The 11,330-nt window shown below is 40.3% G+C and overlaps 1 protein-coding gene across 10 annotated transcripts in view; it reads right to left on the bottom strand.

The window, feature by feature from the left end:
• The window catches only part of rapgef2b (Rap guanine nucleotide exchange factor 2b), a 110,052-nt gene that overhangs the window by 71,895 nt on the left and 26,827 nt on the right, over nucleotides 1-11,330 (bottom strand). For all 10 annotated transcript variants that reach the window (XM_020622834.1, XM_020622828.1, XM_020622829.1 and 7 more), the window contains exon 3: nucleotides 8,791-8,847. In XM_020622834.1, coding sequence (XP_020478490.1) covers nucleotides 8,791-8,847 — 57 coding nt within the window. The remainder of the gene's footprint in view (nucleotides 1-8,790; nucleotides 8,848-11,330) is intronic.

The following is an 11,330-nucleotide window of genomic DNA, read 5'->3' on the forward strand; positions in this document are numbered from 1 at the left end:
GAGATGAGGAAATTGGGCACCGCAGACCAAGTAAACTCAGACTGACCCCAGGATGATGCAGCTGCCTGTCAAGTCTGTACAACATGACTGGTTAACAAACACACAAAAACATTACCGCCACACTGAGCAGACACCTTTTTGACAAGTGAACCACAGGCCTTATTTAGGAACGTCAAAGTTTCTGCTGAGAAGAATTTCTCTTAAGATAAACAACTCGTTATATCTCATATATTTCAGATATTAAATCCAGACTGTCAGTGTTATTAAAGCATGGCATCATGGCTACCAGAAGGATTACAAAGAGATCATCTTACAAGGCTGAGATGAACTCAATCTTCTACACGCAGGATTATCAAAGAGTCCGTACATTAACCTAGTGCCTATGTAAACAAACGCTACAGAGACGGATAAAAAGAGTTAATGCTTGCTTACATTTATATGCAGCTGGGCCAGCACGGACTCAAAGGACAAACATTACATACGCAATCACAGTGCAGGTCAGTTCAAATATCACAGAGGAAACAGCTGTTGTACCAACACGATTCTACTAGGTCTCAGTTTATCCTGGATTTTACTTCTGAACAGATTTCTCTGGAGAGAAACATTGACAGTGTAGCTTTAATAGTATTCAAATAATATTTAACAGACTTTTCGTTTAATTGTGGTTTTAGTGGCCCTCTTCTATGAAATGAGTCACATCAGAGCCCTTTGACGGTAAAAGGAAGTAGAAATCCTGAGGGGGAAGTATTCTCATGACACCTAACACTGATACTTGACATGAACACGGAGGATTCTCCAACGGGGGACAAAACCAGAAGGCCAGTAAACCAAAAAAACTACTTTAGTTCATGCTCTGGTGATTTCCAACAAAAGCCACAATAATCATTCATTTGTTAGATATTATGATTTAGTGTCTCAATTTGGTGTCTTTATTGGTTATTTCAGCATCCTGTCGATTTCCAAACACAACACAGCCTGTGTTTAAATGGTTGGTTTATTTAATGCAGTTTTTTTATTGAAATTAATGAAACAGAACCATGCATGACTAATCAGTGAAGGTTTATTGCATGTTACTGCATTATGCATCTTTTAAAGAACTGATACTCACAATTATTGTCCTTTACTAAAATAGTTTGGAGATTGTGCTTCTTTGCTTTCTAGTTAGACGAGAAGAACCACTTACTGTAAAGCTTCAGACAGCAGATTGGCGTAGCATGGCTCTGTTTAAAGGCAATAAAATCCACCTACCAGCACCTCTAAAGCTCACTTGTTAGCATGTTAGATCTCTTTTGTTTAATCTTTACAAAAAACTGAAGTGTACAAACAAGTTTTACTAACAACAAAGTCGCCGTTTCCCCTCGACTCTTTGTGCTACGTTATGCTAAGCAGTCACACTATACAGACAAAAGAATGGTTTTGTTCTTCTCATCTATTTCTCTGCAAGAAAGTGAATAAACTTGTATAAACTTGTCCAAAACTGTCAAATTATACCATGATTTTGAAATGTCAAAAACAAATGACGCATTGACATGTATTACTTTGCATCAGATATTAATTTAATGCTTCAACCTAAAGTACAAAACCTATAATTAACTTTTGCTTTCCATCTAAACTGTGCATATACATTTTATATTTATAAGTACTTTCTTTTTATTTTCCTAATGCACATTCCTTTTTCTTGTTTGCACATTCCTTTTCTTTTCTTGTTCTCTCAGTCTTATCTTGTTTACTTGTTGCCTTACAGAAGAACATTGTACATGCACATTGAGAGCCACGATCGGAGCCAAATTCCTCGTGTGGCCAGTAAAGCTGATTCTGAGTCTATGAATGAACAGAACCAGCTGGAATGTCCAATCAGTGTTTCTTTGTTTGAGGCCTCAGCTGTCCGTTTCCCAGTCGCTGCTTTGAAACGTCACCTTGTCACAGCAGAGGGGTGTTTGCTCCACAAGCTGAAACCGGGTTTTGTAATTGAAAGTGCTCTGGTGCTAATAAGGCAGCAGCTTGCGTGCGTATCGCTGAACATTTTCACCTGCTCTGAGTGAGACTTTTTAATTGAAACCAGGGAGGGTATGAAAAAAAAACCATGGCTCGTGCAACATCAGCAAGGTGGAACTGGTTTGTGCTTACAGAGAGGTAAGGCATGGGTGGCTTTATTAGACACACCTGCCTCCCCACCCCACCCCTCACCACCACACACATTCACAACCAGCATTCCTGTCACTTTTAATCGCTAGAAACAAAATCTTGCACCTGCTTCCTCCTTCTTTCCATACTTTACTTGCAGAGCTAATGAGGCTGTAGACAACACACCCTACTGACACACTGCAAAACCTTCCTCGCTCCCTCCAACAGCATCCCTTCTTCTTGTCCTTTTTCCTCTACTGATCTCTATCGGCCTCCCTTCAGGCTCATTCCATCCTTTGTGGTTCTTCTTTGCATGTGGACATGACACAAATGAAATGTTCAGTTATTAATTGCTAACACACAGATGCACCAAGAGGAGGAAGAAAAGAAGATGCAAACACGAAAAAAGTAGGAGACAGGAGACTTGACAGCTTGACTGAACTAGGTCGCTTGTACTGAGAGCAATCATCAAATGCTAACCATCCACTAAACCCCCACCAGAAAACCTTTAACAATGGGCGAAAAGGTTACATGAGTGCCAGGGGGAGTAAACCTACGAGGAATGCGAGTATAGCATTAAGACGTTTGTAAGCTCAGGTCTCACACTGACAAAATAAAGTTATATTCAAGAATGCAATGCTTCTTTTGAAAATGTGAAGTATCAAATAATAAATATTTAACATAGTTTGTCACATATTACATCATATTCACACTCACATTTGAGAGGCTGCATGTTTAGCATTGTTAAGAAACGATTGGTTAATCAACTAATTATCCCTTCTCTATCTGTAAATGTCTCTTTGGCTAAAACAGTAATATATGTGTAGTTTTTCATCTCCATCAAATGTGCAAGCCCAGTCTGTGGCACTGGAAGGAGTTACCACGCCAGTACTTTTCTGTATTTAATAAAGTCCGAAAGAAAGAAAGAAGAGAAAGAACAAAAGAAAGAAAGAAAGAAGAGAAAAAAGAAAAAAGGAAGAAAGAAAACCTGGTTGACTTTGCAGTTACTATTATTGTTCTGCACATTCAGCCAGTCTGTGGGACTCCAAACAATGAGAAGGTAAAGCCAATGACAACAAAGCACAAGATTTAAAATACACAGGATTTAGACCGACAGGGTGGTCTGATGACAAGAGTTTCAGAGCAAACGAGGTGCGTCTCCTGAGACACACAATGACCAATGTAAACAAGCTAAACTAAAAATATGACCATTTTAAATTATGATGTTTTCACAATGAAACCCTCGAGAGACACTCAATGCCACAATAGCATGGGTAACAATACTAAATGACGCATTCATTCCATGTTTTCGGTTGTCAAACCACAGTGAGCAGGCGGGAGACGTTCACTCTACTTCTAAATGTCTAGGATCTACACACTTTGAATAAAGTTTTAGATTTCTAGACCTGCATACTTGGGATTTTGCACAGAACTAAAGTACTATGTTAGGGAAGTTGTCTGAAACTTCCTTCTTCTCAGACAAAAATATTATTTATTTCCTTGTGCCATTTTTAACTTAATAAGCAGCTCCACCGGATATTTATGAAATGACTAATGTCTCCGTGACTAGTCCACACATATGGTACAGTCTGTACTGGGATGAACAATTATATAAACTGACTGGTCACTGGGATTGCAGTGGCAAACAAGGAAATACCATTAAACCAAGTCAAATATTTATTTATACAAAATGTGTTGCCACATCTGATGTTCCTAAGATACGTGTTTGTCAAACAGGATTTCAGCACGCCAGTCACACAGGGTGGCAAAAATCGGAGGTGTGACAAAATCTCGTGCCACAACATCTCATGATAATGTGACCATGCTTCTTGTTGAAGTGAAAAGCTGTCTTGCAATATCAGTACCTAACGTGTAGGTGTGTACAATACGGCCATGTTGTGATGAGTCGACCTGAGTGGCTTCATTCCCGTTTCTAGCCCGTGGGTTTCCATTGTGTTGTGGTTATCCATGCTGCTAACGTAGCCTACTCTACCTTACCACCAATTCCACTACAGTGGTCGACACTGATAGATATAAAAAAAAAACGCAGTGTAACATCCAGTACTAGTGAAAACACATCGTGTGTCGTTATCATGGGTTAATTGTGGCCCAAATTCAACAGTGAATAGCAGTGAATGCTCATGCTAACAACGTAAATAAAAAAATTCTTCTTCCCATGAGCGTCCACTTCCCCCATTGTCCCCTATACGTGATTGGTCAACGCAGCAGCTTTGCCGGATGATGTCACCATCCAGTGAGGTGCTGTCAGGGTGAAAACAGCATCACAAACAGCTTCAGTTAGAATTCAGAAGCTCGTGCACAGTTATAAGGTCTGAAGAGACTCATGTGAAATCCTACAGGAGAGAAGCCAGTCAGTCGGGTTTGTGGCAAAACCTTTTACGGTGCTTACATATTGTTCTGTCTTTTACCGCATATGATCATTTCTACTCAGAAAGTAGAGCTGAAGTGACATTCATTACAAGAGGATCAGTTAAAACATTTCAAAATGCACCTGTATTTTCTGACTTTTGGTCAAATAAAAGACTATTTTGCAGTCATACGTTTCGTCAAAGATTTCCTAAAAATAATAATATTATCTTGTCTCGTTCTCGTGAACCCTATATCGTGTATCATCTTGTGAGCTAAGCGTATCATCACACCCCTAGTGTATAAGATAGTTTATTCTACCATGACAACACTTCATCAAAGAAGAAAGAACCGTATTCAGTTTCAATTGTCAATCGGTTGCAATCAATTGGTGAATAACTGGCAGAAAATAGAGAAAAGTGTCCATCACAGCCTAAGGTGACATCTCCAAGTGTTGATTTTTTACTCTTATGTTCATTTTCATTGTTGAAGTTTACAGAACTGGTACAGGTTTTGCATTCAAACAGCTAACATGGAAGAGGTGAAAGCCCGACCAGAAGATATTAACCCTCCATCTCAGGAGGGCTTTAGCACTGTAATCTCTGGAAGGTAGGCTAAACCCTGAGAGTCTCAGCCTCTCACCATATGGGATGTTTTCATGAGAAACAGAGTGCGACTCTGAGTGTGTGTGTGCAGGAAAAGAACTACTTCAAAAACTCCCATCCTCCCATCATTACTCCAGGACTGTCCACCGCCAGAGATCTGAGTGGCGTTGTGAGCGTGTGCTTCGTTAACTAGGCCATTTGAATGTATTTCTGTGTTTTTATCCAACATTATGGGTGTCCATAGAAAAAGAAAAACCACAGAAATGTTGCCAGATTTCATTTTTCTGGATTTTGCCTTCTCTTTAACCAAGGGAAGAAAGCCCAGAAGAAAGATGGCTGCCAAACAGTGTAATTTGGTTCCAACTTATATGAAACAAGGGCAGTGATATCTTCAGCTTAGCTAGAAATGTTCTTTTTTCATGTCTTTAAAATGGCCTTACAGGTGAGCTAACCTTCTGAGCTTATTTGAGAGTTAGAAAATATAATCTACGGCTGAAATGACAGAAAACAAGTCAGTGGTTTCAGCTTCCCAGCTATGAGGATCTGCTGCTTTCCCATTTCATATGTGATAGTGAACTGGATGCGTTTGGGTTGTGGACAGTGGGTTGGACCAAAAAGTAAGTTGGACACAACACATGAGATTTAGAAAACTGGGATGGCATGTTTTTCTTCACCCGATTTTCTGACATTTTACAGAGAAAATAGAAAATGGAAAAAAAAATATATATATATCAGCAGTCCTAATAACACCATCCTTGCAGTTATCATTACAATTTATTTTCCTAAAGCATCTTGTGTGGCCCCAACATTAGTTTCTTATGCATACATTTCTTTTTAAACTTCACAGCATTTGAGTACGTCAATGACGCCCAGTGTTACATGATTATTTTATGTTACAGGTTTTTCAAACAAACTTCTAGAAAGTATTTCCAGTATATTGTATATTTGTTGCAATATACAATCACACATACTCCAATAGAAATGTTGAGCCAGTTGCCCACCCCAGGTAACAGCCTCCATCATTCCTGTGTATCCCACTTTTCACCTGCACACAGGCGTCAGATCCTGTAGCCGAGCTGTGACATGAAACACTCCCTATGAATGCAAATGTATATTTACATTTAAAAGGTTTCAGGTTTGTAAATGACCTACATCCCTCTGACATTTATCCCTGCTGAATGCTGAAGCAAAATGGCGTCTCCAGAGAGCAGCTCTTACTCTTTGGTTGAAAGAGACCCAAAACAAAACTGACATTTATCACAGATTGTCAGCCTGCTGCTTTTAACAACAGTCATTATAGTCTTGCTAAAAATATCTTTCAATTGAAGGTGTTTGTTTAGAAGCATCTTTACAGTTGTCTGAGAAAATCCTCGGTGTAAAAACTATACATCTCTTTTTTACAACGTACGTAATTGAGATACTATCACATTAAATTCCCTCATTGACTTTTAAAGCCTTCATTCTGCAGCAAATTATTGCTGGTGTTATAAATAGACAAGGAAATGAAAACAGGCAGTTAAAAGCTTGTATTTTCACAAGAGAAGGCTGATTGTGATCCTGCAAACTCAATCTGGTTGGCTGCAGTTTAACACCCAGCTCTTATCAGGAAGGGCCCCAGCAGATGTTTATAGGTTAATACATGTGAGCATGCAAACGCTTGGATAAAGACACAGAGACGCTCAAACAAACAGTTGAATCAAGACACAATTAGAAAAATATATTGAAGCATACACACTTGTGTAAATTAAATGGACCGTTAAAACAAAAACAAAATAAGCTGCTGTGTCTCTGTGTTTTCGCCCGGGGCTAAACTAAGCACCCACACTAATGCAGCTAAACTGTAGTTTGTCCATCAAAGTGGTTCTACACAGACCAGGAAAGTTGACTTCTTTGTCACAGTTGGTAGGACAAACCACCTAACTGAATGTCTATTTAGACCTATGCTGAGTTTTGTTAAACAGCTAAAGTCAGGATTTTCTTGCTCTCAGTTACACATTCCAGTTTCTGTTCTCGGTGTAAAACAGCAATTTGATCACAGATCATAACCTGTCAAGCAGGCCAACAGTAATCTCTGCGCTACTGCACTCAGACTTCAATCAACTCACTTTTTATGAGGCAGACATTGCTGCAGTATAATGACAACACTATTCTGTAATTGGCCATGTCTACAGTGGGAGCGATGATGATTACAGAGCAGATTAGAGGTGACACAAAGTTGGTTTCTTAACTTTCCCAACACGCACTACATATCTGTGCCTGGGGAAGTTTACATCACAATTTGCCAAAAGCTCTATTTTGACCATCCACACAAAAGCTGAAGACCAGCATTTTCAGCTTTTGTTACTCTAAAAAGTGTTTTAGTAAAGATTAAGTTTATTGTGGATCGAGGCCAAAACAGAGATGTCATTTTATAAGATTCGAACAGACTTCCTTGGTTTTCATATTTCTGATGAGAACTGTGCTAAAAAATCTAAAACAAATCTCTTTATCGAGGGCTGCCCCCCCCCATGTAAATCAGTGAATTATAGGCTGATGACCTGGTTTAAGGTTAGGGGAACAGTTTGGTTTAGACAAGCAGTGGATATGGTTAAAGTTAGGGTACGTCTCAAAGACAATGAAAGAAAGTCAATGTGAAATCTCCACGAGGGGTGAAAATAAACGTGCGTGGTAGCGGCTCATGATGTAGAGCGGGTCGTCTCCTAACCAGAAGATTAGTGGTTCGATTCCCAACTTGTCCAATCCACATGTGTCCTTCAAAGTGTCCTTGAGTAAGACACTGAACTCCTGGTGATGTGGGAGTGCGAATGGGTGAATGGCCAAATAGTGTGAAAGCACTTTGAGTTGCAATGCATAGAAAAGTTTAAGACCATTAGTGGGGACCTAAGGGAATCTTGCTGAAACCAGAATCTATGCGACCACCGCTTAATCTACATTCCTATTCTAATAATGCTCCCACACCACAGGCTTCGAATGAGGTGTAGAGTCTTTCACATCATCACGTACAGTATATAGAGGGGGGGCCAGAGAAGGAACAATTCACCTTCTGTAGCCTCTTGAGACATCGACAGAGCTAATTAACTGTCTTAATTCTCACAATGGGTGTTTGGAAGATGTAAATGTGTGACAGCAGTCAAACACTAGAAGCATTTTCTGCTTACTGCAGGTGTGGAAGCCTTTCAGACTGGATTCAAACATAGTCATACTCATGTCAGTACACCTTTCTGGTCGCAGTAACCCTCTACAACACACAAAGGGGGAACCATATCATTCCCACCTTTGAGCAGCCTGCTTTCTCCCCACTGAAGGAAACACTTTTAGGCGCCAGTACAGTTTTTCTCTGTAGATCCAGTACACGGTCACTTACTGAATCAAGCCGAAGTTAAATTCCCCTCTAGGTTCTTTTTCTTCAGCAGCAAGTAGAGTGGTTTCATAAGACACTGTAACACACACCGCACACGCCTTCATAAAGGCAACGTAGGACTGACTCTGTGCTTTATAGACATCTGTTTTCATTTACGTCACCCAGGTCGCTCTGCTGCGTGGAGCTGGCACACCTCAGCTCATCCTTAACTCTGACGAACAGCCACGACCAGAGTGTGTTTCAATCAAACACAACTAAGATACTGTCGTGTTGTCTGTTTGTAGAGATGTAGGTGTTTGGCCAAACTGGCACTGCAGACATGGCAATACTTACTAGTACAGCACTTCGTTGGCCTCGTGTCTCTCATAACGCACCGTCTCACACATTATCCTGCAGGAACAGAGAAGGAGGGAAGAACGTCAGAATAATAACTTTTCTTCAATAACAATGTTACAGTGTTACAGAGGGAAGAGTAAAAGGAACAGATCAAATCTTAATGCTAAATTTGATAAAACGTCTTTTTACAAGGTTTCCCCGCACTCAGTTCTTTTTCCGGGGCAGATAAGGGGTCACACATTTTTCAAATGCTGGTTCTCAGATTTTTCAAACCTTTTTCTGTGTGAAAAAGTCATCAACACGAAGGTTTCCTAAGACACCTTGAGAAAGGACGAGGGTACCTGAACATTACAGGCAGACAACTATAGTGAACAGTAGCTGATTAAAAAAACAAAAGGCTTCAAAAACAGCTGGGGCCGCTGTCATGTTGTTGCCTCATTGTTCCAAGGTTGAAATACAATCCTGACCTGGAAAAAAAAGCCATCGCTGTGAAAATGAAACGCTGAGGAAAAGCAGCACATTCCTGCCAGATGAAAAAGTGAAGAAAAACAAAACTCTAATATCATCCCATCGATAGTGGGATGTCTGAATGGCTGGGAGTTTTTCTTTAATTATGAAAAGTTGGCAGAAGTGGCTGCTTGGTGTGAGGGACCACAGGGACACTCCTCGGGATCCAAACAGGGAGGAGGGAGAGGGGTTACTGTGGGGTGGGAGGCCTCTGACGGGTCACAGAGAGGAATGTTCCAGCCTACGGGTCATGCACTGCTACACTGCTCCCTCGCCGGTATAATCCACATGTATGCACATGAGGCATGCTGGGAACAGACTTCTGAAAATCTACACCAGATAGAAGAGAATGAAAACTAATGTGGTGACAGGAGAGTAAAAGACAAACTCATGTGTGGGCAGCAGAAGTGAATGTTCAGTTTTGGTTGGGATGTTTGGACAGGCTTGGAGATTTTATGTTCTCTCTCTCACTCACACACACACACACACACACACACACACACACACACACACAACTTTTCAGTCTCAATCAGCTTCAATAAAGAAAACTGACCCATGTCAACCCTGTCAATTTGCTTCTGTCTGGTGTCAGAAATGAACACCGATTCAGCAGAAACAGGGAAATTAGAACTGCACCTAATGACTATCTAAGATTATCGAATAATCTCTTTTAATATTTTTTCAATTTGATAAAATGTAAGAATATTGCAGGAAAATGTCCTTCACAGTTTCTTGAAGTTCAGAGCCCACTGGTCTTTATATGAGCCCAGTCAACACAATGAGGGTGTCAGCACACAGAGAAAACCGGCAAAGACACAAAGGAAAAAAAATCCCAATCAGATAAACACAGCAGCCAATCCGGGTAGATTACTTTGCAACTTGAAGGCCATATTTCTGCTGTTTACCTTACAATCTGTGCGACGAAAGATAAAATGATTATCAATGTGATAACATCCCAGAATCCTGTCTCAAAGTAATATAAACTGCTGATCCTACATTGTTTGAAGCATATAAAGGCACTTTGAACAGCCTTTATGTATGTAATGTGCAATACAAATAAAGCTGCCTTGCCGCCTTATCAGTCACAAATTCCAGACATGCACTTCTATAACATTACTGGACTCACAATGGATGGTTTCAAAATAAAAAGATCAAAATCAAATGAACAGAACCAAAGATTCCATGCATTCTTTTTTCTTGTCAAAACCTAGACACAACCCACAATGCAATTTAAATGCTGACAGTTCAGTTGACAATTCATGTGTGTTACATTAGCTAATGTAGCTTGAGCCTCTATTCTCAAGCAGAAATGAGAAGCAGGCTCACTTCTTTCTAATTCCACATACCCAGACTAAAAAGAAAAAAAAAATGTTATTAACATTTTCAGACAGTTTTTGAGGCAGTTGATCACATTTTGTGCAGCTCTCTCTGGAGCCACAGTACGTCCCTACCTGAACAAAAACAACACACACACAACCTACACTACCAGCTTTATTTGAACAGCAAAAAAAGTATGAAGCAAACTCAAATGAAGCTGAACAGGGCTGTAGCATTGTACATATGCATGGATCAGGTTCCTGTGTATGCTGTTGAGAAACCTGGCTTCAAACAACTTCTTGAACATTTGAACAACAGGTATGCCCTTCCTTCACGGAACTTTTTCATGCACACTGAAATCACAGCCCTATATAACGAAACGAAATAAAAAGTCATGAACCATCTTGGAAGGAAACCCTTTTTTTCATGCACCACTGATCTGTGGACAAGCAGGGCCGCTTCCACGTTCATGGCAGTAACACTGCAATTTATCACTGAAACCTGGAACATGCAGAGCTGGTGTTTGGGCTGTACTGGGCTCAACTCTGAGCACACAGCAGAATGCTTAAGGGAAGCATTGGAAGAGATGATACAAGATGCATGGAAGCTGGACATGTCATACATGGCTGGTATCACCACTGATAATGCTTCAGCAAACAAAAAAGCATTTCAGCAAGACTTCACATGGGTCCCCTGCTTTGGGCATAACTTGC

The sequence above is a fragment of the Monopterus albus genome, unplaced genomic scaffold (genome assembly GCF_001952655.1).
Source record: "Monopterus albus unplaced genomic scaffold, M_albus_1.0 scaffold289.1, whole genome shotgun sequence".
Taxonomy (NCBI): Eukaryota; Metazoa; Chordata; class Actinopteri; order Synbranchiformes; family Synbranchidae; genus Monopterus; species Monopterus albus.